A 19,885-nucleotide genomic window follows, 5' to 3' on the forward strand; every position below is an offset into this window, starting at 1 on the left:
CTCTCTCGCGTTTCGTCACTGGCGCCCTCAGCTGACGCGCGTCCCCTCCCTGCGTCGCCGGCCCGCGACTCGCCTACGTACGATATGCGTCTCTTGGAGCGTCTCTTGGAGCGTCCGCGCGCTCTCGATTCTCTCGCATTAAACGAGAAACGATGGGAAAGGATGTAGCATGTACGCGACAGGCGACGCGGGCGATTCGTCCTCGTTATTCGTTAAGAAGGTGAGCTTTCGTAAAAATATCTCCTCGCCCCGCGAGGCGTCCCGCTGCTGAGCAGACTCTCCACTCGCCGCGTGTCGTCATCGAGCGACTCAGCTGACGCAAAATGGCCGCTCGACGCTGACAGCTGAAGCGGAAAGCGTGTTTTTCTCTGCAAAGACGCCACGGGGGGCACGAGCGAGATCGTTTCGCTGAACGATACGCGGCTCGTCGATCTCACGTAGAGGCGCTTCGATAAAATATGACGTATTTCGCGAGAAATAGGACGCAGTATGGCATCGAGGGATCGACGGGAATGTCTCGCGAAGCTGGATGCTTTGCCGAGCGGCCGGCTGCTCGTGTCGTTTCGTCACCGACATTCTCAGCTGACGGCGAAACAACCGCCTGGGCGTTATTTTGCGTAACAGCTGATCGCCGCTGCGTGACAGCTTCGCTGAAAAATCGCCCGTACTTTCATCCGCTCGTTGAAATTCGACTCCAAGAGCCGGTCGCGAGGCGTCTCGCGTCCCGCTGGTCTCGCATTCGTCCGAGGGACACGCGCATAAAGTCGGCGTCGCTTCGCAGAAACGCCGGGAACGCCGAGTACGCACGGCGGAGAGATGAGGGAGAGAGGGGGAAGCGGAGTGGAGCGTCTCGTCGGGCAGGCGCTCTTTGCCTAAGCGCTCTAGCCTGCGATTTTTTCCCGTTTCTCTCGTTGTCCGGGCGGAGGGCCAATCGGAGTAAGTAGGTCAGAGCGAGCGGCCAATCGGCGCTCGAGGCCGGGTCACGTGGCTTTGTTGTTATCTATCAGCTGTTTTTCCCGGACGGGCGGGCGGCCGGCCGGCGCAGTGAAAGCCGCTTGGCAGTCTGTCCTCTCAGTCCCTCCCGGTCGCTCAGCTGTGCATCACATGTCGGGTAGCGCGAGTCCTTCTCCCGTACGGATCACTGTTAAACGCACGACCGCGACCCGGTTAAGCCGTCGTCCAGCTTCGGATTACCGTCTTCTATCATCGGCGCGCGTCAGCCCCGTATTATTATGCTGTCAGCCAACGTGTGCACGCCAACGCATCGCCACGAATCGATCACGAAGTGCCTCGAATATGCGGACGGCGTGACGAACGCGGGCGACGGTGCACGCCGCTTTGTTGATACGCTGAGTTCTGTGTTCAGGCCGCGGAGGCCGCCGCGTCCCTCCAACGTCTAGAGACTCCTTCCCTTCCTTTCCCCCCGCCCGCAAATTTAAACTGCCACCGCCGCCGGCGGCAGGCACATACCGGTGTGATCAGTGCGTGACGAAAAGTTGGACGGTACGATGACCTAAAGCGGGATAGAAGAGAGCGAGTGTGTGAGAGAGAGAGAGAGAGAGAGCGAGCGATAAAGCGAGCGTTCCCTTGGAATTTAACCGTGGTGGCCGAGTGAGCCGGCGTCCTTAGGGGGGTGCGCGTCGAACACGCTTGGCAAGCGTGCGCGTGTTGTATCCTCGAGCTTGAAATTTCGAACTCTCGCGTCGTCTTGGCTACGCGCGCTCCCGCATCCGGGGTGACTCTGTGGATCCGCGAGTGCGCCGTATCCTCGTGTCCTCGTGTCGACCGTCCCCTCGAACACTGTTGAACGGAGCGTGCTCCGAGAGGAGGACGTCTGTCAAGTGCCACGTGCAACGGGACACTCCGCGCGAGAGGAAGACGGGCGATCGTCCTCGTCGAGGGAATCGATCCATTCATCGATTCGCGAGCAAGGTCTAAGAGAGAGAGAGAAAACAGGCATCCCGACCACCGAGCGATATCGCGTCGTCGGCAGAAGCTCTGAGAAGCGAATAATGTCGACGGGCAAGAGGCTAGCGAAGCGCAGCATAATCGGCACCAGGGTGTGCGCTCCCGGCGAGGACGGCAAGTACTACAGCGGCGCCATTTACGCGGTGAAGACGCCGCAGGCCGCGTCCGCCTCCGCCTCCGAGTCGCCGCCGGGCCAGAAGAGCGTGACGCCGAAGACCCTCTACTCCGTGCGCTTCGACGCCGTCCCGGGTGGATGCCCGCCGAACCCCAGCACCGAGTACTCGGATCGCGACCTCATCGGCCCCGGCTTCGGTTCCGTCACCAGCGCCCGGCTGGTACCCGGTCAGAAGGTATACCTGACGTACAACGGTAGGGAGATCCACGCGGAGGTCACGGAACATCGCCAGCATCTCGACGAGGTGGACGTGGTCATTGCCCCGAACGGACAAGAGGTGAGTTTACATTATGCGCCTTTATGTACGCGCGTGTGCGCGCGTGCTACGCGTGTGTAAAATCTCGATCGTCGGTTCGCGCCTTGTCACACGTGTGACAAGTGTGACGAAATTTATCGTTGGCGTTATTCCCGCGGAATTACGCGCCGTAAATTATAGCGCTGCGAAGAGAAATAATATTTGAGTTATTCGCTTCAACGTGTACATGCAGCGTGAGAGGTGATTTAAATTCTCAGCTGACATCGACACCTTTCGCCGGTTCTATTTTTTTTTCTTGTATTTTACTATTAATTAATACTATTAATTAATCTAGTAGTTAATTAATACTATTAATTAATTACCGCGATATTTTTCACCCCGTGGAACCTTGGGAGACTGTGAGGTATCCGCTCAAGTTTACATATCTTGAAACAAAGTTGCATGCGCAATTCATTCGATGAGAAACGCCCCTAGTGCTTTCCTGACTTGTCGTTAGCTAACTTTAAGAGTGACGCGACGTGCATTCTTAAAAAATCGTGACGCGTTTCTTCTCTCCGGGAGTCATTTCGAGTAAACTTGGATAAGATCGAAAGTCGCGCGGCCTTGCATTTTTATTTCGCGTAGAAGAGACGCATTTGAAAGGAAGAGAGGTCGCGACGCGTTCTCGGGGGAACCGGTTGTAGACGCCGCACATGTCACAATGAGATTGGGGTATTCTTAGCGACTGACGGGTTAACGATCCTTGAGAAGATTAACGAATCGAAGGCGTAATGCTGCGGCCGGCATACTACGAGATATACATGGCGTCATATCCCGGGCCTCTCTCTTTCTCTCTCTCTCTCTCTCGCTCGGACGCAGATTAGCGACCTGTCAAAGAGCGCGCTTGCGCGCGCGCTACCGCCCGTTTCGCGAGATGCGAGTGCTCCATAACGGAGCAATACGCTCGCCCGATAACATCGAGCGGCCAGTATCACTAGATCCGTGCGTGATCTAATTTCGTCAGATTCATGCCGGTTTCCCCCTTCGATGGAACGCGACGCCGCGTCGATCCAAGATGTACGCGCGCGCGGGAGGGCCGCTGGGAATAATCCGAGTTACAACTCGGAGCTTGTGAAGCTTCTCGCGAGAACGGAACGAGAAAGAAAAAAAAGATTCACGGCGACAAGACGAAGAGGATACGGGCGGGCTATTAAAAAGAAGGAGAATCTCGTAAAATTGTCGACGCGAACCGGCGACAGCGACAGGGACGGCGCGGTGTGCGCGCGTGTGTCGTTAATCAGAAAATTTAATTTTCGTGACCTCGTTCCTAAAGTGGACGATCGAGTGGCTGGCCCATTTACGCGGTGCGCATGAGCGCGCGGACTCTCCTCTCGCCCTGCGTTCATGGGATAGATGATGGGCGAGCGGTGAGGAGGGGAGAGGAAGAGGGAGGCTTTACCTCACCACGCGTTGCATCCCAATTCGAACGCGTTGCTAGATGCTTGGCTTCGAGACTCACGCCGGAGAATCCAGCCGCGCCTCATTTGGCCTTCTTTCCCTTCTCATCGTCATTTTCGGTAGAAAAGCTTCCCGAGCGCTAAGAGAATGATTTTATATATAATGAGACGAGACACACGGAGTAAACTTGAAAATATCCGAGTCCTTTTCGCACTTTTCTCTCACGTTTTTTTCTAAATAGATTATTTTTATTTGCTTCGTTAAATGTCCGAATTAAATAAATCATATGTGTATTTAAAGAGTTTGATTTTATAAGCATCTGATTTTTGATCTCTCTCATCTTGTTAACGGAAAATATGGATCTTTTCAAACGCAAGTATAGAGTAATTGTTTATCATTTCTTGGGGTATTATTGAAATGTCAATAATAACTTAAAAATTGTTAAAAAATTGTTATATCTAAAAAGTTCAATATAAACTGCGTTATTTTCGCGGCTAGCGTAACAATTTATGAAATCAATATGCGACACACATGTACGAATATTAAAATAATACAATAAATTTACAAAGTTGACCAAGAAACCAGGGGCTCGTGCAACGAAATCCGAGATGGCAAAATTGAAAGTCGATAAGAGCGGGTTAACGAGTGGGTTAACAGAGGGAAACGCGTCGTTGACGTCACACGCCTCGCGATCTGTCAATTTTCTCCCGGCTCGAATTACGGGCCATTCCGCCGCATGCATTTTTGCACGCTCATGGAAACGCAGTATGCCGTGATAAATGCCTATAACGTGAGGACTAAATCGTCGCAACTACAAAATTTCCACACGATGACAATCTTTCGTTTCGCCCTCCTCTCTCGCTTACAGGGGGATATTTCTGTCGGACGAAATTAAATAACTCGCCCAACGCAAATAATAATATTGACTTAAAATTGAATTTCGTTAATTCGCAATCGGTTTTCAATGATCGATAGGCTTCGCTGATCCTTGCAAAGGTGGAAAATCTCCCTCGCGTCAAGCTTATATTTCTACGCCGGAATTTCCCGACACAAAGGGAGTCTTATCCCTCGGGTGTAGTTCGTCCACGCTCGGTGAAGCGTGCCGGAGAAATATACACGTAGTCGTGATACCGCTACGTATAAGCGCGTCGAGATTCGTAATGAGAGGCACTGGCAGCTCCGCGCGCACGCACGCACGCATGCACGCTCGCATGCGTGAGCGTGCGAGCGGGTACGAGGCGATAGCCGCGGCTTTTATGCACGCGCGAAGCGGATACGGTAGTACTCGCCCGGTGCACCGGCTACCGGGGGTGACCCCACGTGGAACGCATTAACGCGATATCTCCTTCTCCCTCTCTCTCTCTCGCTCCATCTCCGTTAGACAGCTCAGGCGTGACCGGCGCGCGGCTCCATTTCGCAGAAACCGTGTTGCGCTGGAAAAACGAGCCGTATCCGTACAGTACGCGTCCGGTTTTTCGCGGCTTTTATTGTACAAATCCCTCCCTGTCTCCCCACGCCCCCTCTCTCCCCTCTCCGCCGAGCGTGTCACGCGTCCCGGTATCATTTCGTCGGGATCGCTCGACTAACCGTGGCGCGTCGTCTATGATTTATACGATTGGATTTCTACGTCAAATGCGTGTATCTCTGAAGAACGGAGCGAAGTGTCCTCCGGCCATGAGTTTTGTCTCGATCGCAAGGTAAGCAGTTATACGTCTTTTTGTTTTCGCGCAACCTTGCAATTTTGCGGGACGTCCTCGCGATTTCCGTACACGTGCGTATGCGCGTGTAAATGATTGACGCAATCAATGCACGACGTCTCGATTCCCCCGAGTTTTTACGATCCGGTTTGTACGCTCTATCATCGGCTATAATCGCGAGGCGCCGCGATTAACGTCTCGATAGAATTCCAAGGCGTAGTAACGATTCTTCAAACGAGATATCTCCTAGACATTTGTTTACACGTGTAATATAGATAGGCAGAAGAAGAGCGCATGTATGGCAGATTTTTAACGTCGCCGAAGGTCGCTCAATCGTGAATCGATAAATAGCGGAGCTCGTTAATTTAAATACGTATAATACAGACGGTGATTTTCGAAGCTTACGTATGCTTTTGCGCTATTTTTTTGCGTCTAACAAGTTTATGTGAGACGCAAACATTTTCCTCCTATGTCAGAGTTTACAACGAAATGTTAATTCATCATTAACCTTTAACTGTTTGATGAATCAGGAATATTCGAATAAGCGTTTGAATGAGATGCTTTCGTATACGTGCATATAAATGCTATACATATAATTTCATAAATTATCATCTATTTAGTTAATTAATTAATTAATTAATTTTTGTCATACAAATAATTGGTAATAAAAATTAAATTTCATCTTATTAAATGTCATTTTATTCCATACAAACAATTAAATTTAATAAAAATTAAATTTCAGATATTTATTAAAATATAAAAAAATATAACTTTTTTATTGTTATACTTTTTAATATTAATATTAAGGGAAAAATGAAAGCAAACAATGAAATCTTTATACCGTACGCAGTCTGTTATGTTAATGATGCATAAGCAGCTGAGCTAAAGGTTAATGAGTGATTGAGATGCACTATAAATTTTTTTTGATACGCGATACGCATTGAAGCGTAAAAAAAATTACAATTTCGTTATGCAATTGAAATTTATGCGCAAGTAGAAGTGAAAATGCAAAATTTAAATGTTTCAATTATTGTTGAATGTTTTAATTATTAATTTTGCGCGTCAAGATTTTAATTGCGACATTAGTAATTAAGTTTAATGGTTGGTTCATGTCAGGAATAATTAATACAGTATAGTATCGTTGCCAAAAGATGTCGATGTCATTTATAAACGTATCTTTAGTCGTTCAATCAGTCGTCTTCATCCGAGACAAATATAGATTTCACTAACCACGGTCATGACTTATCAGCGCAACCTTGCAAGGTGAAGTCATTCAAATACGTAAAACGTCAACGCACTGACGCAAATGGACGATCACATGACGGATGAAGTTGAGTACCGCTGAATCGCGCATTTTATTGCGAGATGATGGCGGAACTCGGCACACGATGGGAGAGTGTTCTTCGTTAAATAAACATACACACAACCTTTTACATTTTTGCATGAAATTTACATCTCTAATTCCGAAGATATATAAATTACATTTTAATAATTAAAAATCTTTCCAAGGACGATAGAGAACTCTCTATCGATAAAACTTCTCATGTGTTTTATTGTATTTTGTCAAAAAAATCGACTGAAGTAAATAAAAGAAAGCATTGATCTCGAATGAGGGAAATTAATTATAATTTTTTTTACTTGGACAATAATTAAATTTATAAGACTATCGCGCGTTTTTTCATATTTATATATTTTTTCCTATTTACTATATTTATATTTATATTTATTATATTATCGTATGTATTATATTTATATAAATAAATATATTCTAATTGTATTATATTTATTGTATTATATTCTAATTGTATTATATTTATATAAAAATATATTCATTTTTTATTTATTTTTTATATTGTCTATAACTATTATCGAGAGGATAAAAAAAGGATTAAGATTTTTAAATTTATAAAATATAAATTTGGAATTTTGCGTTATAAATTCACCGCCGCCTCTATATCAAATGCAGCAAAATTGCAAATTATTTGCTCGTCGTGGAAGAGAAAAAGACGGTCGCGATTGACCACCGCCGGCTCCGGATGCATCTCACTCGCGATGATGGGAAGGTAGAACCTGGTGGAACTCTACGACGTTACGCGATTTAAGAATGCGTTTCGCGGAAAGTGCACCGGCCGTGCCACGGAAATATCCGGCTGTGCATTCGAAATAATGGCCGCGGCGTTTAACGGTGTCACCAGTCACCGGTACGGTACAGTACGGTACGGTACGACGCGGTGCGAGCCGATTGAGTAAGAGAATTCGCGCGAGCGCTCACACGCTTCTCTCGTGCGTGAATCCAAAGATAGACATCCCGGCACCGGCCGGCCCCGCCGGTCGAACCTGACTGCCCCCAATTGTAACACATACGTATAAGCGCGCGCGTCTACGACGACGCGAGACGTAAACAACGCGTCGAACTCGTGCGTGCGAGACTCGCGTCTACCGGCGTGTCGTAGGCCGCGAATGGACGAACTGTGATGTATAAAGGTGAGGTATCAACGAGACTGCACATATATAGGGTGTCAAGGCAATCTCTTCCCCCAAAAAGACTCTTGTAGCTCGAGAGCTTTTCAAAACACTATGATAAAATATTTTTTCATTGAGTATTTTTCAAGTTATGAGACTTATAATCTCTCAGTTTTACATAAACCATAAAATATCTAATAAAATATTCATTTTTCGATTATCTTAGAAAAAATATGTAACTTGCAATTAACGATTACGATTTTTTTTTTCTCGAAACAATTATGTGTTTTCTTTTGATTGACACCAATTGATTCCTCTCATTATTTTGTATATAAAAGTATTAAGGTAAGATAATCGAAGAATGAATATTTTATTATTAATATTTTATGAATATTTTACTATAAATATTTTATGGTTTATGTAAAAATTAAGAAATTATTTCAAACCTCATAACTTGAAAAGTACTCGATGGAAAAATACTTTATTATAGTGTTTTGAAAAGCTCTCGAGGTAAGCTACAAGAGTTTTTTGTTTGAGAAGAGATTGCCCTGATATCTTGTATATAGGGTGTCCCCGAAATCATCGAAACAATACACCTGAATAACTCGTAAACAGTAGAAAATAATTGTTTAAATAAATTTATAGAGTATATAGATGGCAAGCTAGGAACATGATGTCATCACCATCTCATCATTTTATAATTCGACGTAAATCATCCGACTCAGTTTTCTTTATTGAAATCACCTGATATTTTTATAAATCAATCAACTCAATAAAATCAGCATAAAAATTTATAAAGGAAGGAATGAAATAATTTATTTAGGATATTTTATATATACTTTAATTTGATATCTATATATATATATATATATATATATATATATATATATATATATACATCTATATATTTGATATATAAATTATGAAATATCTCGTAAAATATTCAATTTTTAGCTATTTCGTTTGAAACTTTTTACGTCGAATATTGATTAGTCCAATAAATGTACGCTAAAAAATATAAAGTGATGACATTACGTCCAGCTTGGTCCTACACACTTCACAACTTTTATTTAAATAATTATTTCTCTTACACCTGCTGTTTACGAGTTATTCAAGTGTATTTTCCTCCGGACGCTCTGCACATATATATACGATGTTGAATCGTCATTGAGTAACCTCATTGATTGGTAGTCTCTCGTAAAGCGTTTGCTCATCTGGTACTTTATTTCGTCATTGACCCAATATCGGAAAAACGAGCTACGCACAAATATACCGCAGAAATTGTTACGAACATTGCTAATAATTGGATAACATTACAGCGTATCATTAGCGGAAATTACTGACTATATGACTGTACATGTGTACGCACGTGTATTTTGTATACGTACACGTGGTGTGTTGCGAGATTAATGTACAAATATTTGATCGAACCAACATTTCTGCGACGCGCAAAGGACGTCTCGCGGATGTTTCTCCGTAAACCGCGCAATCAGGCCGCATTATCTGGGCCGGGAGCTAACGCTTCCGGTAAATAACTCCGTCTTATCTTTCCGCCGGTGCGGCCTCCGGAGTTTTAATATCTTCTTGCTGTTTTTTGTTCCGTCGTAGCCTCGCTTATCCCACGAATGCCGGTTCGTTTCGGATTCGTGCGAGAGAGCCTGCGCCTCCCGTCCATCCAACAGCTGTCGACGGCCACAAGATGATACCCAACGGATAATTCATCGCTCCAGTTACTCGCCACGACAGCAGGTGGTCAATCTCTCTCGTCTTGTCAAGGTTATCGCGAAGTTAAACGCTAAGAATCCATCATGCGGAGAATTTGCTCGCGTCGCTTTCCACAGATCGGAAGTTTTCACGACAAGGCCAACATCCGGTTTAGATCATGCTCGCTCGTTTAGAATAGAGAAAAAGAAACGTGATCATTGTCGATCGGAGAAAGTTTGCTCCTGGGCATATGATATCTTTAATAAATTATCGTTTTCTCGACTATTGATACATTCGAATTAAACGCGATATAAAAGGCGATTAAATTTCTGCAAAATATACAGAGAAAGTTATTGAGGAGACTGAAAAGATAAATAAATGTAAATGTTTCAAGACTACAAAGAAACATCACGTATATTCTTAGTTCTATTCAAATAAAAAATTAGATTCTCTTATGATGTTGAACACGACTGTCACTTGGCGAATAAATCCAACATTTAAATGTACGGTAAGAATACGATCTGCGGAGGTAAGACTATTATTGTCGAACGTTTAAAACGGTATTCGCGATGATGCGAGAGATTTCTCGGCGTTGAATTATGTCATATGCGCTCGCATCGCTTGGTCAGTAAATAGGTTACGCAAGATGGATCGCGGATATCTACTTTGCACGCTATTAAACCAGGCCAGCATCGCCGGCGTGTGTGCACGCGTTGTTCGCGAGTCTAAGCGCATGATAAACAGCACGAAGAGAGAGAAAGAAGTCGTTCTAGAAGTGCTGCCCACATCATATACGTATATCTTAATACACTTCCCAGAGATCGACACGTTTTAAAGTATATATCATTAAGTCAATCACTTCAGGAGAGGGGGCGGGGAGAAGAGGGGGATATACAATTCAACTTAGACGAGAAATAAAAAAAAAAGAGAGGAAAAATATGTTTGATAAATATTACATTTTATAAATGTATTTGCGAGTAAACTTATCGAACTCGTCAATCTTACGTTTGACACACGTTAAATGTTGGCCGGTAAATTATTGCCAGACTGTTATTACAAATACGTGGCTGCATAACTCGAGCGATTTTTCCAAAAGCGTCTCGAGAAAGTGCATCTGGTGAATGTTAAGACATTTATGACACCTAGCTTAGCTCGCGCTCTTCGACCAGGGTTCTGTTATCCGCGTCGGCCATGCGTGCAGCAGCGCGACTTTCTTTTTATTAATATAATCAGACACGCCTGTTGCCACGAGCTGAGTAAGCCGTGGAGAAGTCGACGAACCTAACTTACGCGTCTTAAGGACTCTCTGTCACGGAGTTCGATTTCTAAATCTTTCTCTTTTTAATTTCTTTCGTCGTCACGAGTCGGTACGACTCGAAGATCTCCTCTTGCGACATCGTATGCTTTCTCGATATTTCGCGAATTCTTTCGACATTAATTCGCGAGTGTAATCACAAAGAATGCTAAAGAGACGTTTCTTCTTCTCACACACCACCGTTAGATATGAATCATTTTTTACAAACAACTTTAATTAATTTAATTACTTCCATAATCTATTATTGCATATATAAATACTAACTATTATAATACACATTGAATACGTACTAAATATTATAATACACACTGAAAAAAAAGTAATGTTGAATTAACATCAGTGTAATTGAAATTTATTTTATTAATTCAATAACATTACTAATCAAATCAATACATGATATATTGATTTGATTAAAAATGTTATTGAGTTAATAAAATAAATTCCAATTACACTAGTATTATTGGTTCAACATTATTTTTTTCTTAGTGTATAATTATTAAAACATAAAAACACAATCTAGAATTATTGCAACATAAGTACATGGTAAAGAGAGAAATGCTTGCGTAAATAATGATTAAAATACTATGATAGACAAACGCGGAAGAGAAATAGACAAATATAGGATGTCTCAAAACTCATAATGAATTTTTCAAAGACAGATTTCTGGGATCATTTGGAGACAATTTTTCCTCAGCGAAAATGTCGATGAAGACCATCATTTTTTGCATGTTCCCGATTTTGTCATCATATAATATATCTTTGCAATTAAGTCTTAAATTAAAACTCAACTAAAGTAAACTCTATTTAAAATTAATCGAAAAATGTGGTTTTGTTAATATTTTATTTCTGCAAAGCTTAGTTTACGAAAAATCCCTTATTTCCAATCACTTATAATTCGAAAATTATTATTATTAGTGGCTCGACATTTTCGTTGAGGAAAAATCGTCTTCAGATCCCAGGAATCTGTCTTTGAAAGAGATTCATTATGAGTTTTGAGACACCCTCCATATGTATCAGAGCTTCTTATAAACAAATTACATTTACAATTATTCTTGCAAGCAAATTACAATTCCTTTTTAATTTTTGCAGAAATTAAGCTACTAACGTAACGAATGCTTATACAAAAAAGTTTGCTAGTTTAATATAAAACAAAACTTTCTTTTTAACCCGAGATCATTCATAGGTTGACGATCGGTTTTCGAGAAAAAAAAACATCATCTCAAAAACTCGAATTATAACAACGGGGCTCCAAGTTCCATTTGGTCTCCGTTAAAGAAAAAAGTCCCAGTGTAATCGAGAAGTTTATGACATAAGCGGAAATTCATCCACTCGTGCTCGAAACGATACCGATATTCCTCGTGATACGATTGCAACGAACGTTATCGAAAGCTATTTATATTCGCGACGAAATAATTGTTTTTATTTTTACAAAAGCCGCGGATAAGATAAATAATGTAATCCGAGCATTACAGTCCTTCCCACCCTCTCTCTCTCTCTCTCTCTCTCTCTCTCTCTCTCTCTCTCTCTCTCTTTCTCTCTTTCTCTCTCTCTCTCTCGACTCGCGTTCGAATTCGTGCTTGGACGACAAGGCGGACTGAATTCGTAAACTCGACCGTAGGGCAACCCGGCAATGCAACACCGCTGTCCTCACCTCGGGTTGCTGCCGGCCGGTCGACCCCGAGAGAGTTGGTTTCCTCCCCTCTCTCCCCTCCCACCCTCCCCCTCCCTCTCGCCGCGATTCCGCGACGAATGCCAACGTCGTGTCGCAATCATTAGCACGCTCGGGAACAATCACCTTGGATATTGAAACGGCTTTGTCACGGCTCGCAGCGGCGCGATGCATATACGCGCGATCGCGCAAAGGTTCATCGCGATTCGACGTGACGTTTTTCCCCTTCGCAATAGGTTAAATTGCGCGTCTCGGTCGTCGCCGCGAACCAAGAGGAGTCGTCGGCGAGAGAGTCGGAATTGCGAAACGGAACGCGCGCGTGTCGGTATGTCTTCACCCGGCGTCGTCGTCGTCGTCGTTCTGGAATTCCTCCATCGGACGAAATAATCGCCGCCGACTCGCCCACGCTCGCCGCGCGTGCCGGGATACGAGAGCTCGCGCTCTCGTATCGCGAAACGTGTTACGACCCTGTCGCCGGCGAGCGAGACCTTCGCTGGCGGCGATCTCCCAGCTCGCGTAAATCGGGAGATCGACCAACGATTTTTTTCCGCCTCGAATCAATGTACCGCGAAATTTATGCAAATTACTCATTCAAATGTGAGACAAATGGATTCCTGCATGTTTTTTAGATTGAATTTCGAAGGCGAGTGATAAGATATTCCGAGTCGTGTAAAATGCGATCGTAAAAATGTTGCGCGGCTACGATACGATTTAGATATTGACTGCAGGAAGTGGAATCGAAGCTACGGTATCTAAATTATATTTTATTAGCTTCGGCACTTGTTTGATTGAAAAGCGATTCTTTTTTTTTCCAGTTTCTTTCAATATATTTTTGTGGGACTCCAGTTGCTCGATGTATGTCAGATCCCAATTTTTATGCCTCGTTATGAACGCGAAAAGTACTATAAAAAATTGCATATTAAATAATATAATATATTAATTAATTATATATTAATTAATATATATTAATATACAAGAGAAAGTGTGTTATGGAATATATTCAACAATATTGCAAGACAAATGAATTTCGCCAAAGTGACAACTCCGAATTTCGACTCAGCAATTTTTTTACGACCTTGTCATGCGCGATTGATACATATTAATTGGCGAATCGAACAGGACGCATTCCTGACATTTCGAGAATGCTCACGTACATGTAGCAAGATTCGTGCACGTGTTCTAAAGGTGACGCCTTACCTTACCGTCCAGCTGAATACGAGAAGCTTATCGGTTATAATAATTTCAAGTTTAAGTTCGCCTTTGTAAAATCAGCTGATGCCTCGCGGGACACGTACGTTTGCGCGCTCTCCCACCCAGCGATAACTCGCTCGTAAACCAAGTCCCAGTGACGTAACGATGCAGTACACGTTGTAAATTATGATCGATAATGTAACCTTGTGCGTGCGGAGGTAACACACGGGAAGGGAACGGAGGGGAGAGGGGGAGCACACACCGGCTTCCGCGAGAGACTCCCCGTCGATCTCTCTCTCTCTCTCTCTCTCCCGCGGTCATTATTATTCCTTCCACTTAACCGGCAAGGAAATCATCTTGCTGCGCAGCGATAATACGCCTCGCTTTAGCTTTATGCGTGGGCATTTTTTTCCGACTCCGCGATTTACGATTAGCAAGAAGCGGAATATCGAGACGGGGCGGGTACTGTAAAGCGCGAAATTGATCGCCGACTGAATTCGCTGCGTTTTTTGCGGCGCGCGCTGTAAACCCGCATTTGCGTGGATTACGTCGGTTGCATCGCTGCCGCAATCGTAGACGAAACGCAAAGTAACCGATGCGCGCACCTAGCTGTCCGTAAATTATACGATTGGTCGCTCAAGGGTAACACTTATCGATTTTCCAAGTACGAGAATGCTCGCATTTCGAGAACGGAGACGGGCACGACAAATTGAACTTTTTTTTCTTCTCATTCTTCGTCCGTCCGCCTTGATTTCGCGCACTCGTGCGCGATGAGTTCTTCGAGGGGAAATTTTCTCGCGACCGAAGATTAGCTTCAGCTATGATGCTCGTGCGGAAACATCATTTTCACGATGCTCCTGGATCCGTGCAATCAGGCTGTTCGAGGGAAACAATGCGTAAAACTCGGTCGTTTCGACCGACGTTGCGTCGATGGCGCGAACGCACGAGAGGAACTCGCTCTCGAGAGGCTCGCGCCGGTTGTTGCGCCGCATAGAACACGAGGACGAGGAAAAGTGGCGCGTATTCGCTACATCGAGGAGAGAAAAGCGAGGTCGGGCCTTTCTCAGAAAAGTGGGTCGAGAAGGTATCCGATTGTATACACATACGCGCAGAGGCGTCGGCCACCCGCCGCGGCGTCCTTGTCTAAAACGTCGCACGTGGTTAGACCGCTTTCACATATATGTCACGATTTTTCGTCGTGCGTTTCGTCCGATAAAATCGGACGAGATCGTAATCGAGTATTTAGCCTTTCGGATATCGGGCGGGTGTCGAAATGCGTTGCAATTGGCCGAGGCCTCAATCCGCTAATGTGTCAAGAACGACCGACAGAATGCAATAAGAAAGTTTACGCAATATGTTTAACGATACGTAATGTATCTTAGATCTAGCATTTTTTGTTGGCATGCAATTTGTATAATCGAGCTTTTCTTCGATCGATGAGAAATATTGCCATGTGTTGCAAGCCTTCAGTTTCTAAACATTGAATCTATATCTAATTCTTAAATTGTAACCATTAAATAAAAGATTATCCGTGATTAAATTATTTAAAATAAATTTTAAATTTATTTAAAATATGTAAATAAATTATATCTGTAAATTATTTAAAATATTATAGGAGAAATTAAATGAAAAATAAAAGTATCCGTTTATTCTTCCGTATTTACTTTACGAAAATTTCTTTGTTGTTTACACACGTTTGTAATTTAAGGACAATTGCTCCCTCAATATTTTTCGAGAAAAATTTGCTCCAAATGCAGAGAATTCATAGGTAGTTTTATGGCGATGTTCCGTTATGAATTCGCACGGCGGATTTACTATCGCGAATTCACGGGGATGTAGGATAAACGAGTGACCGCTAGTCTTCCGCTTCATCGATTTAAGTGATTTTGCAGCGGATGCTGCGCCGCGAAGAAATTTCAGACCGGGAAAAGTAGGCGGAATAATCAAGAATAATCGGAATAATCGCGTTTACTGCGTGTGACGTTTTATTGCTAGCGTCTATTGCACCGGCAATTTGACCGAGTTGAGAGTGCGAAGAAGTCGGATTCTCCGTTTCGCGAAAAGAGGCGTGATTCTCCCGCGCGCTGAAGCGTGAATAATTGGCGTTTGTACGTGTGTGTGTTTGCGTTATGTTATTGTTACAACTAATTACGGCTCGCGAGCGACGTGCCGGTGTTTGTCATGACAGAGTATCACTCGAGGAGTGGCGATACTTCGTCACAAAAGTAAAAAAAAAAACTCATCTGAATATGCAAATCCATTGTCGGTGGCTGTTTGTGGATTTCGTCATCGCTCGCGGTAGCGGCTTTAACGAACGAGGTGAAAACTGCCATTTTCACGGTATTATATCATGCACGCGAGCCGCGCACATCAACGTCGGTCACGAAACTCTCGAGGCTCCGCTCATCGGCAGGAGAAATAAAATATCGCTCGAAAGTCTTTTTTTTTTCTTTTTTTTATGAAGGCGTTGCTTGATTCCACCACCTGAATCTACAAAGTGCCGTAGAAAAAAATGACGTAGAGAGTAGGAAGTTCCATAATTACATGTTATTCTTGCACACCATTTCCTCATGATATACCGCACAATCCGACATCGATATCGTTTACGCTACACTTGCTCAACTTTCGAATGCAAATGCGCACGTATAAATGCATCACACGCATGAAATCGCGAGCGTTCTCGTGCTCGTTACGCGTAATCTTTTTTATCTTAATGCGTTCTCTTCTGGCTACCTTCTGGCTACCTTCTGGCTACCTTCTTCGAAGGGAAGAGAAGGAAGGAGGGAATTAAGATTGCGTTTCGAGCCATCTTTATATGCACACGCCCTTCTAGAGCCGTGATCTTATATCCGTTATGTCGAAAACAAGACACCTCTATCTCTTTCTTTCTTTCTCACCGGATGGGTGGTGCGAGGACGTTAAACGCGTTCATTCATCGCACAATCACTTTAATAGCGGGATGTCTCAACGTCCCGGTTTTTCGACAGTTCTTTCCGTCCTGACGGACTTTCTCGCTTAAATGTCCCAATTCTCCAAGTATTTTAATAACATTTTAATTTTATACAATACGGAGATATATATATATTTTTCCTTTTTCTCCAATACTCTCGCATAATTAAACACTGCCAGATTTTCTCATTTAAATACCTCGAATCCCAAAAAAATATTTCTACAAAACTTTAATTTTATATCACAAATATATGCGTAAATCGAATATATTTTAATTAAATTCTGCATCTCCCTGAAATATATAAACATTCTCCGAAGCATCATTAGGCGATACCGCTTTTAATCCGTTTCTTCGATTCACCGGTGAATTAAATCGAGCCGATACGAGGATTAAGAAAGAATTCCGATAAGGAGGACGACGGTAAAGAGCGCGAAGAGCGGATGCGGGGGCGGGGACGGAAGGAACGAAAACAAACTTTCGCTGCGTACGACGGGGAGCCTCGGCGTGGTTTCATACGCGAGTAAAGGCGCGTATATAAAGAGCCTCGACGACGCGATTCTCTCGTCGAGGCTCGGAGGCTCGGAGGGGGGTGGGGAAGGGAGAAGAGGGAGAGGGCGGTGAGGAGGCGGAGGGCAACGCGAGAGACGAGAGGGATCACGAGGGGGATTTAAAAGGGGGCCAGGAGAGGGGCGAAAGGCGGCCACGTACGTACTCTGTAACACAGAAGAGGAGCGTGTGCCAGGCCGTAGAGCGCGTGGTATTTTACGCAACGTCGGCTGTGATATAACGGCGAAGTATAGCTTCGCCTCTCTCCCCCCCTCTCTCTCTCTCTCTCTCTCTCTCTCTCTCTCTCTCTCTCTCTCTCGGACGTACTACGCCATACGCGTGGGACACGCAACGTGCGTCAAAACGCGGCGCGAAGGCGCGCTAAAAACGGCCCGCGTATGCTTGGTAACGAGGACGTCGAGTCATTCGCACGTACGAATCGTTAACGGTAAATATTGGCCGATGTGCGCTCTCGTCGAAATCGATCGTTCGATGCCGTAATTCGCGAATCGTACAACGGCGTCACGGGAAGAGGCGACGTCACCGGGCCTCGTCCATCTCGTTGCGAGGCTCTCCGTCTCGCCAATTCGCGAGATACGCGATACGCGGATGAATCCGGGCATCACGGGGGAGAAGCGACATCATCGTTCATCGTGTAACGTATACGCTCATTTTTCGCGACACGTGTTGCTGCGGAATATAAAATTTCAAACACGTCCCGAGACCCTTGGGATACGTATTCGCGCGCAACGAGCTTTACAACGTCTCGATATTTAGGATGAAAAATATTCAAAGATACTAGATTTCTCTCTCAACGTCGATATGCGCGTATTAAAGTATCGTTCTCCTGGAAATCTTCTCTTGGCAATCTCTAATTCGCGAAACATGCCATGCGATACGCAAAGCCGCTTTGCATATTGCGGTCGCCGCATGCCATTTCGCCTCGACAATGAGAGCCGGCGGTGCATAATAGCCGCCGTTACGTCGGAGCTCCTCGTGCACGGGCGATCTATCCGCCGCGCATGACGCGCGCGCGAGAGAGAGAGATTCATGGCAATGGGTGTGGGTCGCGTTTACCCGGTTTCGCTGGACCCGGCCGAACCCAATGACCTAAATGATACGGCGAAGCGGGTCGCAGCCTAGATTCCGCCGCGGGGGCCGGCCTTTTGCCGCGCGCGCCGACAATGGGCAAACGCGGCGGTATCTCGCGCAGCCCAGATTTTCACTTTCGCGCGGGAGTCGACACTCTCGTCTCTCGCGAGATAACCAAGTGTATCGGGGAGACTCGCGGATAATCGACTCGAGGGCGAGGGAAGGGGGATCTAGATCTCGGAGACTGCTTTCGCCGGGTATCGCGGAACTTATTATCGCCACCGCTGCGTGCGCGTGCATCGCGAAAAATGCGCTTGAGCGGTTGCACCTCGGAGTATCTCGTACGTATACGTGTACACATGTTCCGTCATCTCGGTATCGTTCGTTTGAAATTAAAATGCATTTCTCTTCCCGTTTCTTGTCTTCTCTCTCCTGTCGGTCCGTCTTAGGTTACGTGCGTTACGAGATATCAATGCGGGTGTTTCGATGCGTGTACGCACATGGCCGCAACATCGGGGGCGTCACCCAAGTTGGAGATACGTCCGGCGCGCTCGATAAAAGTAAAAGACTAGGAGATAATAAGATGCGCCCGCATGTGTAATAATCGACATGGCCGATTACGAATGCAGTCATTGATGCGATCGAGCGTTACGTCATTACGAGAGGCCGGTAAAAGCGGCGATACACGCATACGTAACGAGCGATCGCGCCAGCCCAGATTTTCACTTTCGCGCGAGTGAACGTTGACACCCTCGGCGTCCTTCGATAGACGCAGAGAGAACCGCATCGCCGTTCTATCATAGAAACTCGCCCATGGGCGGTCACGACGGGGGAGAAACGTAATAATTACGTTTCTCGGCGATAAACGCCTCGCCTTGTTGGTTAACAATGCGAGCATGCTCGCCCTGTGATTAAAAGCGCCGCCGATAATTGGCCCGGCCGTTTTATGCGGGATAATAAATTATTTCCGATAATTTTACGATTTACAATATTACTTTTTTGCGACTGGAAAACGGGATAGAGCAAAGTGCGCTCCGCCCCCATCGCAACCGTGTTGACAGCAACTGCCCCGTCGTGTCAATTTCGTAATCATCGCTCGCCGATGACGTCAGCGCCGGACAAAAATTGTCCCGTGACGGGATCTCACGGTGGCCTTTTGAGGTGAAATTACTGTAAGCCACTTTTTCCTGCCTTTTTTTTACACAAAGTGCAAACAACCTTGTGTTTTCCTCTCAAACGTAGTATTATAAATTTTGTTCCGGAATAAAAAATTTGATTTTTTTCCCTTGAGAAAGATAGAAAGATGTAAGAAAACGAGATTTTTATATTACGAGGGACTTCCCCATCTGCTTTTCGAGACCACTTTGGAGAGTCTCGGAAACGCGCGCGTGTCTTTGACAATTCGCGAAACGAGTAGGATTG

The 19,885-nt window shown here is 44.9% G+C and overlaps 1 protein-coding gene across 4 annotated transcripts in view; it reads left to right on the top strand.

Annotated features, from left to right (window-relative positions):
- Positions 1-1,055: 1,055 nt before the first annotated feature.
- LOC105253154 (zinc finger protein 395) overlaps positions 1,056-19,885 on the top strand; it is an 81,139-nt gene continuing 62,309 nt past the window's right edge. For 2 of the 4 annotated variants that reach the window (XM_025407710.1, XM_025407712.1), the window contains exon 1: positions 1,057-2,420. In XM_025407710.1, the coding sequence (XP_025263495.1) occupies positions 2,013-2,420 (408 nt within the window). In that variant the 5' untranslated portion in view covers positions 1,057-2,012. Of the gene's footprint in view, positions 2,421-19,885 lie in introns of all 4 variants that reach the window. The other 2 variants (XM_025407709.1, XM_025407713.1) reach the window with 2 other exon arrangements.

This window comes from Camponotus floridanus, unplaced genomic scaffold (genome assembly GCF_003227725.1).
Source record: "Camponotus floridanus strain SB8 unplaced genomic scaffold, Cflo_v7.5 scaffold184, whole genome shotgun sequence".
In the NCBI taxonomy this organism is placed as follows: domain Eukaryota; kingdom Metazoa; phylum Arthropoda; class Insecta; order Hymenoptera; family Formicidae; genus Camponotus; species Camponotus floridanus.